We start from the raw sequence: 16,741 nt of genomic DNA on the forward strand, positions 1-16,741 counted from the left end.
GATTCATCTTTTATTAAAAAAAAATTTGAGAGAAGAAAAGAAGAGATGGTTTTAATACTATGTAAAAGAAGAATAGGAGGAAGAGAAGAATACGTGAATAATAAAAGTTATTATTTTTCTATTGATGATTATCTTAAACATAATATAGTATAATATATAATGATTAAAAAAGTTTTTAATCAATTAACTAATTAATAAATAATAGAATTATTCTAATAATTATAACAGAATTATTAGAATAATCTTAATATTATTTTGATTTTATTTGATGATTTAAATTCTCTTTTATCTTTGTTATATAGAGTAACAATGAATTCAAGAAAATAAATCCTACATCAATATTTTAGGAATGAGATTCTTTTTTATCTTTTATCTGGCCAACCAAGCTCTTTCACTGCTTAATAAGATTCTAACAACACAACACAAGCAAGGAAGGAACAATTTAAGCATCATTATAGATCAAACTAGCGAAAATTGTGGCAAAGGAGAAAAAGGAACTGGCAGAAGAAATACATTTCTACAAAGAAAGGCATTAGGGAAGGTAAGCTGGTCATCCATTTCTACCGGGTCGCGGTGTGAAAATCTCTATTGTGTTAATTCGGTATCAGTTTTATATAAATTTTTAATTATTTTTAAAATAAATTCGATTAATTCGGTGTTAACTTAATTTGATATCAATTTGATATATTTTTTTTTTAAATAAATTTGATTAATTCGGTGTTAACTGACATAATTGATTTTTTATTTGATTCGGTTAATTTAGTTTTAGTAAAATTTTAATTCGATTTAATCGATAATTAAATCGATTTTTGATTAATTCGATTATTTTATGGACCGAATTAATCGAATGTTTATTCATAATGCCTTCTCATTCAGCGGTCGATTTATATGCAAAATTTAGTTTTGTCCGTTCAATAAAACAACCAAAGAATCGGAGCCATCAATTGTGGAACTGAAGCTTTTATCGAATAATAAATTATTAAAAACAATTAATTTCTTGTTGTTTAATCAATACATATCATATCATGTAGTGGATATGCTTTCGACTATCCAAATTCGTGAATAAATACATAAAAGCGAAATAATTCGGTAGTTATTTTACTTTTAAGTTCTTTTCAAAATAACTAAAAATTAATTGGACATTTATTTGTTATTATAACAATAGCTATTCTATAGCAATAATATAATACTTTTAATGCCAATAACAAATTGGATAAATTTAATATATAATATAATGGAAAATAATTTAATAAATTCATTTCCTTTTTTGTTTCTACATTATCCATTGTATTGAAGCTTGTAAAATACTTCTCCGCCTTTTTTATTTTTTTTTCACTTTTATTAGTTTGAATTACAAATGAGAAAATAAATTGACGTAAAAAAATAATAATTTAAGGAAATAAACAAAAGATTTAAAATTAATTTTAATTTGTTTCTAGTTTAGTAATTAAAAATAATTTATAAAAAGATTATTTAATTAAAAAAATGTATTAATTTTTTTAGATAGTTAAAAAATGTATTAGGATAGATTTTTTTATTAAGATAATAAAAATTATTTTTATATTATATTGCATCAATAAGCAAAATAGGTTTTTTTACCCGCAAAGAAGGAATATAATTAGTGAGTACGATTCCGTCTTATATGAGGAACGGGTTATATGAGGAACGGGTCTTCCCTCGATCGGTTGATTCCCCGACGTCCTTCGTCGTCTCTTCCTCCCTTAGTCGTCTCTTCCTCCCTTCGTCGAGCCTTCGTCTTTTGTATCCGCTTCCGTATTCATTTCCCCCTGTATCTCACGTCCGATCTCCTTTGAGCTCCTTTCTGTGAGATTAATTTTAAGTCGTTGCGTCCATAAGGTTAGGGCATCTGGTTAGATCGATGGAGGGGAACAGTTGGAGGCCGGCTCAGGGGGAGCCACCGTCCATGCCAGATGCGAGCTCCGGTGACTGGAGGAGCCAACTCCAGCCCGAGGCGCGCCAAAGAATCGTGAATAAGATGTATGTGGGATGCCCTAATCTCCCTCTAAATTTTACTCCTTTTGGTGACTGGATCATCGTCGTGGGCAATTGCTTCAATTCGATCATTGAATTAATCGATATTTGACTTTGAAATATTTCTTGGGGAATAATTAGGTGTCTGCGTACTTTTTTTTTTAATAACAAAAATCAATTTCACAACTACTGTCTTTTATTGGAACATATGACGCATAGATTCTTGTAAGCAGGATGAGCTATTTGCATTAAAATAGCTGAAAAGAAACTGGCTGTGGAGATACTGATTTAGTTCTGATAATATTTATGCTTAATTGTCCAACAGTTTAGTCTACATGACATGGGTGGTCATAGAATTTGTTTCTTTCTTTCAAATATTGCTATTCATATAATAGATGGTCCTAAACTTTATCTTCACGATTAATAGATTATATTGCTTTATTCTCTCTTATATGTATTTACCTCTTAGCTTAACTTTATCAAAGAGGTGACTTCTTGCCAGTATTCCAAAAGTACATGAACTTGTTGTCTCTACTGTATGTCTAGTGTGGCTTCTCAGTAAATTCTGTTACTTGATTGATTTGAGGATTCATGAAATTGGCCACCATATTCTAAAATAATTCAATCTAGAAAAAGCTATACACTTATTGGAACCCCATTTGATTATTTTGAAGCATTATCAATTGCACTTGAGCTCAGATGTAGACATTTTCTAATTTGAGGAATGCACATTCCTCCTGTTATTTGGACCTTATAGAGGCTAGCTGTTAGAGTCATACTCTACACATAATTTATATCATATATGTTTCAATTAACTTGTAAAACAATATAGTTCTTAAATGTAAATGGGAAATGATAAGAACATGATAATTGGATTAAACTAAAATACAATTAAATACAAATTTTATTTTGTACGATTCTAGAAATAAAAGCGGCAACACATTAAGAGTTCAATTTGACTAACTAAATCTAAATTAAACCCATTGTATTAGTAATTAAATTGAATTTTTTACAAAGGAGGAATGATATGCTGGATTTTGTATTTTAAAGAGGAGTATAAAGGTTGAATAGAGTGAAATCTTGAAGTCACTGATGAGATATAACAACAACAACCAAATCTTTTCCCATTAGGTGGGGTCGGCTATATGAATCCTTTTACTCCATTGTGCTCTATCTCCTATTATATCATTATCTATATTTAAATAAAATTTATCTTGTTTTATTGTTGCTAACCAAGTCTTTTTTGGTCTTCCTCGTTTAATATGCATGTTTATCATAGTTTCGCATCGCCTAACTGGAGCATTTATTGGTCGTCTAAGTACATGTTCGTACTATCTTAAATTTGTCTTGTGGAGTTTTTCCTCAATAGATGCAACTCTGACTTTCTCTCTAATGCTCTCATTTTTTATTTTGTCCATCCTCGCATGTCCACACATCCATTTTAATATCCTCATCTCTGCAACTCTCATCTTCTACTTATGTGCTTGAGTCATAGCCCAACATAGGGATGACAATTTCACCCGAATCCGATGGAGGATCCGACATCCGACCCGAATGGAAGAGAGTATGGAGGGACTATCAATACTCGATACCAGACCTGAATACCCGATTAAATAATATATATACATATATTAAAGAAATTTTTTTTTTCTAAAATCAACTTACTATTTTTTGTTGATATTAGTAGGTCTATATAGATGTTTAATCTATTTTTTTAATTATATATATATATATATATATATATATATATATATTTTAATAGGATGTTAATTTTAATATGTTTTTGTTGAATGATAATAACTCGATAGAAAGAAGAAAAATTATACGTATAGAATATATCCGGTCCTTTAATCGGTATGGGTATACCCATTGGATATCCTATACCCGATGGGTATGGGTACGGAGGATATAGAATCCGATCCGAACCCGACCCATTGCCATCCCTAGCCCAACATTCAGCTTCATATAACATAGCAAGTCTAACTGCGGTTTTATAGAACTTACCTTTAAGTTTAAGAGGTATTTTACGGTCACATAAAACATTCAACGCTCTCCTTCATTTCAACCATCCTGCTTGTATTCTATGTAACATATCTCTTTCAATCCCTTCACCGTTTTGCAAAAATGATCCTAAATATTTAAATCTCTCGATTCTGGGTAACTCGTCTTCTCCTATCTTAACAATTATCTCATTACTTCTAATATTGCTAAACTTAAATTCTATATATTCTGTCTTTAATCTACTAAGCTTAAAATCTTTCCTTTCTAGTGTTTATGTCACTGATGAGATGGAAGAAAAAAAATCATATCATGCGGAGACAAAGTAGACGACGATTGTCACCGGTTGGGGCTGAGATTCTATTCACCAACAAAAAGAGATATATGAGTTTGTTTGTAGGATTAGAATGAAGGATCATAAGATCTTGCAATTTAATTAAAATATTTTAGAATCACATTTGCCATTTATCATTTGAGCTTTTCAATATATAGGATTAGTATTAAGAATATCTTAGACATTATCGTTCTAGTATCATGAAGTCTAGTATAATTATTCATATAGTTGTCATTTTAAAAATGTAATACAATCCTTAATGATCCATTTTTATATAATAAATAACAACCTATAATTATAGGATTGATGATAATGTGAACGATTTTAAATGATTCTTTTACCTAAGAGTTAAAAAGAATTAAATATAATTTTAAAAAAACTTTCTCAAATGATATGACAAAAAATTCATTTGTAGGAACACTAAGTATACACATAATTCGATTGTAAATTTATATGACCCTGGCATAATTTAGATCCTATTTATGATCTGGGTTGTTAGGTTAGAGTGGATCATAAAGATCACAAGATCCTAAAGTCTAAATTGTAATCTTGACTACCTTGACGATAATTAATGTGGACTTGACATTTAACCATCATTGAGAAGACTGATTCTCTGTCACATCCAACATAGAATGAGTTAAATTGATAGTGACTTAAGAATCATATTATTTCTAACTCGTCTATCATTTGACAACAATTATTTTTCTATGTTGCTTATTTCATTTCAATATTTAATGGAATGAAAGAAACAATTATTTGCACATTGTCAAAGGAAGTTATGGACCAATATGTTTTTGTTATGAATCAAGTTTCTCCATAACTGTTCTGAGTAAAATAGAACTATTTTGTAATTTAAACTTTGCAATTCACAATTTGATATGGTTTATAATTCGAAAATTCACCAAAATGATTTATGAGATGATCCTAAATTTGACAACCATGTTATGGGCATCTTTCATGCTTCTTGTTCACATATCTACCTATGTTTATATGCCTGTTTTTACCCCTTTCCATCATCAACTATACTATTGTTAATAAATTTAAATGTGCTTTTTCTTAAGTTATAAAACTGTCTTCATCAGTTTTCAGTACAATTGTATTTATTAATAAAAATTAAAGTGCTATTATCTTTTAATGAACCGAACCTGCAATATGGTAGCCTTTTACATTTGGTTCTTTCTTCAATCATTTTCTCTTAGACTTTCAATTTCTAAACATGTTTTGTCCATTTTATGTGCATTTTGGACCATATCTTTGCGCTTATCTACTGCTCAGATATTATTTTTCATTCACATATCAAGTATCTACTATTCCATTGGTCCTTGAACATTTGTGCCCATAATTTTTGTAGTGTAATACTTGAATAATTTTTATTTTAGAATGGAGACTTTGAAGAGGCATCTTCCAATCTCTGTGCCTGAAGGTCTAAATGAACTTCAGAAAATTGCTTTTCGGTTTGAGGACAAGATATATACTGCAGCTGCAAATCAGGTTGATCCTGTTATATTGTTCATTTACTCAGCTATCTTGGCCTGGTTTGTTCTTGCATGCTTTTACTCTGCTACATTAATGCGTAACTTTTGCTTTAAAGTTATTTCATGTCTTATGAAAATGAACACTATTGTCTTATGAAAATTTCAGTATCAACAAATGAAATGTAATAATGTAACTTTCTTTATGACCTCTTGTTAGTAATTATTTTTGTCTTCTTTTTCTCTGTGTCCTCAAATAACTGAATATGCTCTTTCTTAGAAATTTATCCTTCATAAAGAACTTCACAGCGCCCACACCTGTGGGCTTGATGATCAAATTGTACTGGTGTTAGTTTACTGCATATTTGTTATTTAGATATTTTTGGATGATTACTTAGGTTTCTAAACTATTGGTTATCTTTATGTATGCTATTTCCAAGAGGGAGAATCAGTAGTCTATGCTTTCTTTCTCTTGCCTTTTTTTTTTTGTTAATATTCTGATGTATTCCTCTAACACTATAATATCTCAGTCTGATTATTTGAGAAAAATTTCTCTAAAAATGCTGTCAATGGAGAGTAAGTCTCAACATCCTGGAGGACCTGGACAAATCAACCCAGCCATTAACCAGAATTCTGTAGATCCAGGTATGTATTCTAGAAATTTTTGATGGAAATCATAGATCATATTTGTTTCTATTTCTACATGGAAAACATATCTCTACTAAACCCTAAAAACCTTTGCATTAGCTACCCTATCCATTTTCTAAATTTAGATTTGATGAATAGTGATTCTCTAAATTTAGGGAATGAAACCACTACCCTAAAAATAAAATAATATTTTTTTTAGTCTCTCTCCTTCCACTCAATCTTTTCAATCTCTCTCCTTCCACTCATTCTATAAATATAATAATAAAAAAATAGAAGAAAGAGAAGAAAATAATAAAAAATTAAGGATGATGGAAATTTTAGGGTAGTTGATGTAGTGTGTAGTGAAAAATGATTGTCTAAATTTAATAAAGTGAGTCATTTACCCTAAATTTTGGATATAGTAATAGGGAAATTGATGTGGATGCTCTTACATCATATTTCTGTTTTCTCTATGTTTTTTGGTCTAGATTTACCATGTCTTTATAGGTTTATTTCCTTTACATGAAGGTAGTTCTTGTTAAGCATAGACCAAAATTAGAATCCTGGTCTCATGACATTCCTCATTTTTTTAAATCTATTTTTTCTCAGTTAATTAAATATCCTTTTTACAGCATCTATTGGTTTACCAGCTCAAGTTAGTAACCAAGGGCAACCTATTACTACTGTGAATCCATCATCAACAAGGCAGCAACCTCAGAATATGCAGCATAACTCTTCAATTGGGTCACAAACTACTTCCAGTCTACCTTCTGCATTGTCATCCATCGCTGGTCTCAGTCAGTCCAATATATCCAGTGTGAGCCAGTCTTCTAGCTTGAACATGACTGGCATATCACAGAATTCTATCTCAAACTCATTGGGGCAAGCTGCAGCAACAGATATCTATTCAACTGCACAAAGGCAAATTCAGGGAAGGCAGCAACAACAAGTGCTTTCCCAGCAGCAGCATCAATCACAAAACCAATTTGTTTACCCACATCAGCATCTCCAACAACAGTTACTGAAACAGAAACTTCAACAATCTGCATTTTCACAATCTCATGTTCAACAGCAATCTCTCTTGCAACAAACAACACAACTGCAATCTTCTCAACAGCCTCTATTACCAATAGCATCTAATCTTCAGTCAGGCCAATCCGGTATCCAGCAAACACAATCTGGAGCGATCCAGTCAGTTGTTCAGTCTGGCCTATCCCAAAATCCCTTAAATTCAGTTCAGCAATCAGGACAGTCTTTGCTTCAACAACATCCACAACCAGTTTCCAGACAACAACAACAACAACTATCACAGTCTAACATCCTTCAACAAACGCCACTGCAACAGCAGCAAATGTCAGCTCCTCAACACTCAAATTTACCGATGCAGCCACACCAGCAGTTAATGGGTCAGCAATCAAGTATCTCAAATGTTCAACAGTCCCAGATGGTTGGGCAACAAACAAGTGTCAATGAAATGCAGCAACAACCACAGCGAATGTCAACTCAACAGCATAATCTTTTAAGCATGCAACAGTCCCAGCATTTATTGAATCAACAGTCAATGTCTTTACATCAGCAGCAGGTGCTAGGCTCTCAAACTAACATTTCAGGGCTTTCTCAGCAGCAGCAGCAGCAGCAACAACAACAACAACAACAAATACTTGTACCATCATCTAATGTATCAAATATGCAGTCACATCAGCGCCCTATGCATATGCTTCAACAAGCTAAGCCTGCTGTACAGCAGCAGCAGCAAAACCAACAGGCACCTTTGGCAATGCTACAAGCACAAGGTCAGCCTCAGAATCAATCTTTACAGCAGCAACAGATTTCTCATATCCAATCGCAGTCGGCACCACTTCAACAACAGTTAGTACAACATATGAGTTCATTGCAAAGAGATATGCAACAAAGAGTTCCGGCTTCTGGTTCCTTACTTTCCCAGAATGCGATTGAGCACCAGAAGCAATTTGTTCAATCACAAATAGGGATTTCAGAGGTGTCCTCTAGTTGTAAGTCATTACATTTATTATTTTGTGTTCTTCCTTGAAACTTTTGAATGCCTTAACATATCTTCAATTCTTTAACTAATTTATATTGATTGGTGGCCATCTTACCAATTATTTTGCTCATTTTTTCCCTTCAATTACATAGTGCCAAGTTTCTATGATATTTTAGGGGCTGCTGCAATTGGATTGGCAAGGATATGATACAATGTTACAACACTAAATTCAATTACAAATTCACAATTCAAAAGGCTATTATGGCTAGATCTCAATTTTTGCATTAGGATATCATTGATGTTTTATTTACCTGATATGGTACAGAAGGCTATTATAGATAGATCTCAATGCTTTGATGTAGTTGATTATGAGTAGAATCTGTAACCTCATAGCGGATCATTTGGGGCTTTGGAGTTTTCCTTTATTCTCATATTATTGGATTGGTTGGACTAACAACTATGAAAGTGTCTAGGAACCTTTGACTGATTTAATCCATTGTGATGGAAATGCTTAGTCTACTCGACTAAACAGGACCTCCTAGCAATGTGTGCTTATGTTGATTTTCATTCTGCTTTCCTCCATGTTTCCCAATCTCCAATCAATTCAAATAGGACGCGTGAGAGTAAAAACACTTGATCCCATTATGAAGACCCATATGTTGAATAAACTTTCACGCAGTTGGAACCATATGTACTGAATGACACCTATTGAAACTGCTTGGCAGTGATCTATGCTACTTACCGGAACACCCTAACAATCCTGGCACTGAACTACTTACTAACTCGGTAGGAACACTTAGCTGGAACATCCCTGCTATTAGGAAAGATAATTAGGGCACTCATCATTACAATGAATTGACTTTCTAGTGATTCGCTTATAACAATTCTGATTTTTACCATGTTGTTGACTTCTGTACGTTTTTTAGATAGTGGGCTCTTCTGTGCATGTACCTGGTAACCTGGATGGTAACCTTAGTGGTCTGGCGAGTGCAATTGTCGGTTAGTTGCTGACCTTGGACTTCTCTTATTTTTACAGCAACACTGGATTCAATAGCACCAACAGGACATGTTGCAGTTGCTGATTTGCAGGAGGAGATCTACCAAAAGGTTTGTAACAAATGAAATTTCACTTTTTTCTTCTGTTGCTGACCTTTTGCTCCTTAACCTGTCCATTATCATTGAGTTCATTTGTTATAGTATGCTTATTTGAAGTTGAAGTTGTCTACTTAGTTCTAGTTTCTTTTTTCTTTTCATTTTATTTTTCAAGAAGATTTGATTGGCAAATTGTAAGAGAAAATTCAATGGCTTAGCAAAGTTTATCTGGAAGGCGCAAAATAATTGTGTTATCTTTATTAATCAAGCTATATGGAGCATGGATGCTTCAAAATGATCCACGACCTTGTCTTTGGCGGAATACAGCAATGCTCATGGAAATACATTGTTTGGTAGTTTAAAACTTTAAATTTGTCTCAAAATTTGTACTTACCCTCCTACTATTGATTATGTAAAAATGTTACATATTTACACTTAAATCTTCCAGAAGGCTTCAAAATATGCTTACTTTCAAATTCAGTTATGCTTTATAAAATATGTTTCCAATACTTCAACTGACCTATTAGTTCGTCACATGAATTCATGAAGGCAAAATGTTATGTTTTTGTGATGGTGGTATTTTTTATTTTTATTTTTAATTACACAACTATCTGGGTTTTGATGCATAAATTATTGAGTTTTTGCTAATTGACATGCTGTCAAACATTACCATCTTCTGGCAAGTGTTTAACAGGCCATCTCATTTTTTTTTATCTCTTTTCTGTGCATATGGCTTTGAAAGATGATTGATCTATTTTTGAATTGAACAAGTTGAATTCATTAGGCTACAGTTTTGAGGAGTAAATGTTGGGGGGAGATCAAAAGGAAGGCAACAAATATAAATGACGACTAACCATATGACTATCTAGATCTGGTTGGTAGAACAAGTTTTTGTTAAATAACCCCCAACACTTGTTGATGCTGATATATGGCTTTTCATGATAAGCTGTGTTGTTTATAACATATTGCTTGTTCCAAATTATCTATTTCATCACCCTTTTTACGAACCTTATGACATTAGCTAGATCTTGTTGGTAGCATTATATCTTTGTTAAATAATCCCCTAATAGTTGTGAATAGTGATATATGGCTTGATGTAATAAGTTAAGTTTGTTTTTAGCAGCTTACTTGTTTCAAATTGTTTATTGAATAGGGAATAGGATGGGAATCCATAGAAAAATCAAATCCTCCATCCAGATTTACTCTCTTCTTTGGCGTTCTAAACTCCTATCATATACTTGCTATTTACATAATTACTTTGTGTTTTGACTCATGACGTTGCTATGCCTAATGTACACAAACCTACACGGCGATGCATGCTTCCATTACAGTGTCAGCATAAATCAAGCTTCCTGATGAAATTATTTATTCATTGATTGTTGAAGGTAACCAATATATTCTTCATTTGTGGCAGATTAGGTCCATGAAAGATATCTACTATGCTGACCTGAATGAGTTTCACCAACGAATTTGTATGAAGTTGCAGCAGGTAATTATCCTGTTGGTTCTTGAGATACTTGCACCTACTTTAACCAGAAGTAAGCAAATAAATCCAACTTTTCTGATATCACATTGCTTTGTTCTTTGTCTTGTATTTTGCGTGTTTCAGAATGATGCTCTGCCATCAGCAAAGGCAGCAGAACAATTTGAGAAAATGAAAAATTTTAAGATGATGTTAGAACGCACATTGCAAGTATTGCAGTTATCCAAGGCTAATATCAGTCCAAGTCTGAAGGATAAAATTCCTATGTATGAGAAGCAAATTCAAAATATTCTATCTTCAAATAAGAAAAAGGTTATCCCTTCACAGGCACCCGGACAGCAACAATTTCAGCATCCCAGTAGCCATTCTCAATTAGTGCAACAGCAGCAACAAACTCAAATTTCTCAATTGCAACAACATGACAACTATGCAAATCAACAAAATAATATTCAGGGTTCTTCAAATTCAATGCAGACACCTGCTGTGCAAAACATGCAACATGGTTCTGTGCCATTATCTGCACATTTTGGTGTCACAACTCAACAGAATATCTCAAATGCATTACAGACTGGTTCGACAATCGATCCTGCCCAAGGAAATTCTTTTAGTTCATTGCAGCAGGGAGCAATTGCTCCTATGCAGCAAGGTGGTCTGGTATCGGCCCATAATTCCATTGCTCAACAGACCAATGCTAATGGTATGCCAAATGGCTCATTGAGTTCATTGCAAAACAATGTAAATACCAAGCAGCCAAGTTCTAATGTGATACAACAGCAGCATTTCAAACAGGAGCAGCAGCATCTGATGTCAAATCCACAGCTAAAGCAATTACAACAACGACATGTGCAACAACATTTGCTTCAGCAACAACAAAAGCAGCAACAACTTCAAGCTCAACAGCCTCTGCAGCAACAGTTGCAGCAGCAACAACAAAAACAACAGCAAACCTCTCAGATGCCATTGCACCAAATGCAACAGATCCATCAATCAAGTGAAGTCGGTGACTTGAAGTTGAGACAAGCACCTGGCATTAAGCCAGGCCTTTATCAACAACATTACTCAACTACTCAAAGACATGGTTATCATCAAGTGAAACCAGGTGCTGCTTTCCCAATTTCATCGCCTCAAAATTTTCAAGCCTCATCTCCTCAAGTTTCTCATAATTCTTCTCCTCAAATTGACCAGCACACTCTGCTATCATCTCAAATAAAATCTGGAACACCTTTACAGTCAGCTAACTCACCTTTTGTCCCATCTCCATCCACTCCTATAGCCCGCTCCCCAATCCCAGGTGAATCTGATAAACTTTCTAGCTTCACATCTCTACCTAATGCTGGACATGTTGGACATCAACAAACAGCTATAACACCTCCTCAATCTCAATCTCAATCTCAATCTCTTGCTGTTGCTACACCTGGAATATCAGCTTCACCTTTGCTGGCAGAATTTACATCTCCAGATGGCAATCAGACTAATGTTCAAAATTTGGTTCCTGGGAAAGCAAGTGCCACAGAGAGGCCTCTTGAACGTTTAATAAAAGTGGTTAGTAAACTTTCAGCATCTTGTTAAGTTATATGCTTACCCATATAACATGAGTTTCATAACTTATATTATGCCATGCTTCACATGATAATTTAAGTTTTTTCCTTTAATTTTTACATTCATATAATTTTTTTCCTTCAAGGAGTTATTCAAGGAAATGCCATCAGTAACTCCACCTTTCAATAATCATTGGTTTGCCTAACATAGCAGTCATAATCAGGTTGATTATTGATTTCATGAAATATAAGGATGCATCTGGTAGGGTGGAATGGAATAGGGAATAGGAGTTGTTCCCCCTATTATTCTATTCCATTGTTTGGATGGCCATCCATTTTGAGGAATGACTCATTCTGTGCTACAATTTAAGATATGGAAAGTTTCACTCCACCTTTATCAAATATATTAGCTATTGACAAGTTATCATTTCAAAACTAAAATGAAGATACATAAAATGAGTGAATTGGATGGGGCAAATGAGCTGATTAGACTAGTTGGTCCGAATACACTGATGGACTAGGTGGGCGGTGGGCTGGTTGAGCTAGGCAAGCTGACATGCCCATAATGTCAAGTTGGTTTGTTCAGTTCGACCAATTGGGTCAGGTGGATCTATCACGCCAATCAGACCTAGTGAAATGCACAGGATGCATGTGTTAGGTGAACCAATTAAATGAGCATTTTGGGTGGGTCAACCGAGTCAAGTTTGTCGAAAAGACAGTGGATTGGGCACATTAACTACTTCTATTGTCATCTTGCTTAGATATGACAACCTAGGTGGCCGCCCTTTTTACATTCTAATGGATTGCTACTTTGAATTGGTATAAATCCTCCTCTTTGATTTGGAATTGATCCTTAATTAAGAGGCTGGATAAGCATTGAATTAGTGATCATCATTGTAGAAATGATGATCTGGTTATCTTTGGCGAATTCTTATCATAAGCTGCTGAATTTAGTTGTTCTTAATTTGGCTTCATAATAATCGTTGCTGGATAAGATTCATATATCCAACCTCAGATTGCTGCGATGTTGGTTTTTGTCATTTATTTGCTATCTACATACTCATAATTAATTATTGTACCAGATTATATCAGTATCACTGTAACAACCCATATAGTCCTTTTGTGTTTGTCTCTGGATTCTTATGTCTCCCTTACTCCTAGATTACATCCTTCACATATCCTTAAGCCAAGACAATTGTGATAACTGTGGTGAGTCCTAACTTTTTCTCTGGCGTGGTAGCTCGATGGATAGTTTTTGATTGAACAGTACAGAAGTGAAAGTCTTCATTGAATGCCTAAAATAAAATAATTTAAGTTATTCCTGGAAGACCTGAATTGTTCTCTTCTGGCCTATCTCTGTGCTACTTTTTTTAGCATGAAAGCTTATGTATCAAACATAATCTATGTTTATTAGATTGTAAGAAGTTTCAATACTTGATATGATTATTGTACCTCTTTATTATGGCTGGTCCTTGTATTTTGTAGTGAAAGCCTGATTCTATTAGGAGTTACCCTATTTGTGTAAGTAAACTAGGACATTCTTGAAAATTTTACAGTATCAACAATATAACAACCACATTCTCTTTGAATGCTATTTCAGTTACAATCATCAACACCCAAGGCTCGGAGCTCAGCTGTTAGTGATATTGGTTCTGTTGTTAGCATGATAGACAGGATAGCTGGTTCTGCACCAGGTAATGGTTCTAGAGCTGCTGTTGGTGAGGATTTGGTTGCAATGACAAAGTGTCGTTTACAAGCCAGGAGTTTCATGTCTCAAGATGGAAGTGCCACTACAAAGAAAATAAAGCGTGATACAAGTGCCATGCCCTTGAATAATGTTTCATCTGCTGGTAGTATAAACGATAGCTTTAAGCAATCTTATGGACTTGATACATCTGAACTAGAGTCCACTGCTACATCACGTGTTAATCGACAAAAAGTTGAGGTGTGATTTCTGTTCGATTGTTTTTCTTGCAAGTGAATTCTCCTACAAGCTTATTTTGTTTAATATTGTTTAGTTCTTTAGTGTTGATTTTCTTGCTGTCTGGATATTTCTATATTGCATATAATTTATGATTCCAGAATTTGCTTAAATTTCTTTTCAGCTCTCTTCTCTATTTTGTGCCCATTATAAACTTGGTAAACTAGCACTATTTTCTTTTTTGCTCATTGATTATGACTATAAGAATGGTCTTATTAGAAGTGCATAAAATCTTTAACTGATACTTTTGAGATAAATACATGGCATCTGGAAATGTTTCTCTGCATCTTCTCTTGTTGTAATGGTTTTTTTCTCACCCGTCTCTTGCTCATCTATGAATTTTCTATCTAGATCTTTTTTGAGCAATTTTCAGCACGGTTAGATCACAACACCACGTGCAATTGCAGGTAAACCATGCCTTAATTGAAGAGATAAGGGAGATAAACCAACGGCTAATTGTTACCGTCGTTAACATTAGTGAGGAGGGTACTGATTCAATTTCTGCTGCTTCGGAAGGTGACGGAACAATAGTGAAGTGTTTCTTCAATGCTGTGGCTCTATGTCCAAGCTTAAAGTCTCAATTTGTCTCGGAAGATATGGTCAGTTTTAACATTGGAAACATATCATATGCATGCTAACATCTTACTTTTTGCCCATTTTGGTTGCCCAGGGTCCAATTCTACCTCTGAGATTGCTTGTTCCTGCTAATTATCCCAAATCTTCCCCTGTTCTTTTAGACAAGCTTCCAGATGAACAAAGGTATGACAGTTGTCAGCCAATCCAAAGTCAAACTAGTGATAAAACAGCAAACTGACAATTTTATTTTCATTTTAAAATGTAGGGAATCCGACGACCTTTCTGTGAAGGCTAGATCAAGATTTGTCATCAATCTTCGCAGCTTGTCACAACCAATGTCACTAGGAGAAATGGCAAAGACGTGGGATGCTTGTGCTCAAAGAGTAATTACTGAGTATGCACAGCAGACTGGCGGAGGTACCTTCAGCTCAAGAAATGGCGCTTGGGAAAATTGTGTAGGTGCTTGATTGCAAATGTTTGACGTTGCAGTGTCTACGGTTAACGGAAGTTGAAGAAAGTGTGCTTTTTGATGGATTTATTTTATTCCTGTTGTAATCCATATTTATCACTTGTAGTGCACGGTTGTAAAGCTGGTATGTTAGGGAAAGTTTAATAGGATGACGCTTGCACGATGTGATTAATTTGTCTACTCTGGTAGCAGCAGATCAGACGGTGTTTGTTTTTCATGGGCAGTAGATATCCATATAATTAAATAGCATGCAATGGTAAAGGTGTAAACAAGTGTGTTCAAATTTGATTATTTATTTATTTATCGAACTTGTTCTAATTTATTTATTAAAAATTTGATTGCATTTGAGTTGAATTTAAGTTTGTTAATAGTTAGTCACCAGCCATACCGGAGGGAATAAAAAATCATAACAAATTTGCCCTGCGTTAAATTTGCCCTGCGTTACATTTAGTCTGTTGAAGGGGAGTCTTGGTGCAACGGTAAAATTATTGTCATATGATCAAAAGATCACGGGTTCGAATTCTGAAACAGTTTCTTGTAAAAAAAACAGAGTAAAATTACGTACAATGAATTTTTTTCAAAATTTTACATGATGGAATTTCATGCATCGGACTATCCTTTTGTTACATTCAATCTGTTGTGTTCTGGCCATGATGTACCCTGACTCTTCCTAAGCTAACTTCATTTAGTTTATTTTGTTGGCTTGAGCCATAGTTGGAATTGAGCTAGGTGATACCTACTTTATATCCGATCGATTTTAATTTTTTAATAATATTTAATAAAGATATTAGTATAAGACATAACTAAGTTCGTATAATTTTTTTTAATACTCATTGGACATATGTATAATATAATATATAAATATATGTAAATTAATATTCTCAGCATATAAATTAGATTTGATAAAGGTACAATGATAGTAATATATATTTTATATATAAAAAAATAATCTAAAAAAATTATTAATAAATTTTAAAATTATTTTTCATGAAAAGAAAAAGAAAGATAATTTAATTTTAAATTTTATCAAAACTAGTTACTATTTAAAATATTTATACAGTTAATAAGACCGTACATTTAATAATTTAAAAATATTTTGAAAAATCTAAGCCTGCTTTGGAGTTTTCCTGATAAGAGTTTATTTTTTACAATTAAATTTATTAATGTTGTCATTTTT

The 16,741-nt window shown here is 33.6% G+C and overlaps 1 protein-coding gene across 2 annotated transcripts; it reads left to right on the forward strand.

Annotated features, from left to right (window-relative positions):
- Nucleotides 1-1,631: 1,631 nt before the first annotated feature.
- Nucleotides 1,632-15,882, forward strand: LOC121978315 (mediator of RNA polymerase II transcription subunit 15a-like). Of its 2 annotated transcripts, none has more exons than XM_042530678.1 (11): nucleotides 1,632-1,998; nucleotides 5,704-5,815; nucleotides 6,327-6,441; nucleotides 7,056-8,435; nucleotides 9,462-9,532; nucleotides 10,932-11,006; nucleotides 11,127-12,542; nucleotides 14,139-14,483; nucleotides 14,927-15,118; nucleotides 15,190-15,278; nucleotides 15,361-15,882. In XM_042530678.1, the coding sequence occupies exons 1-11, from the start codon at nucleotides 1,880-1,882 to the stop codon at nucleotides 15,560-15,562; spliced, it is 4,116 nt and encodes a 1,371-aa protein (XP_042386612.1). In that variant the 5' UTR covers nucleotides 1,632-1,879; the 3' UTR covers nucleotides 15,563-15,882. The 2 variants fall into 2 exon arrangements, with proteins under 2 accessions (XP_042386612.1, XP_042386618.1); XM_042530684.1 differs by having other exon boundaries at nucleotides 7,074-8,435.
- The last annotated feature ends 859 nt before the right edge of the window (nucleotides 15,883-16,741 follow it).

This window comes from Zingiber officinale, chromosome 1B (genome assembly GCF_018446385.1).
Source record: "Zingiber officinale cultivar Zhangliang chromosome 1B, Zo_v1.1, whole genome shotgun sequence".
NCBI lineage: Eukaryota > Viridiplantae > Streptophyta > Magnoliopsida > Zingiberales > Zingiberaceae > Zingiber > Zingiber officinale.

Bases quoted from the DNA above. Each gene is read 5' to 3' on its own strand.
- LOC121978315 (XM_042530678.1), top strand. From the start codon at position 1,880: ATGGAGGGGAACAGTTGGAGGCCGGCTCAGGGGGAGCCACCGTCCATG. The intron at 1,999-5,703 runs GTATGTGGGATG...TTTTTATTTTAG, and splicing joins CAAAGAATCGTGAATAAGAT to AATGGAGACTTTGAAGAGGC. The intron at 6,442-7,055 runs GTATGTATTCTA...TCCTTTTTACAG, and splicing joins CCAGAATTCTGTAGATCCAG to CATCTATTGGTTTACCAGCT.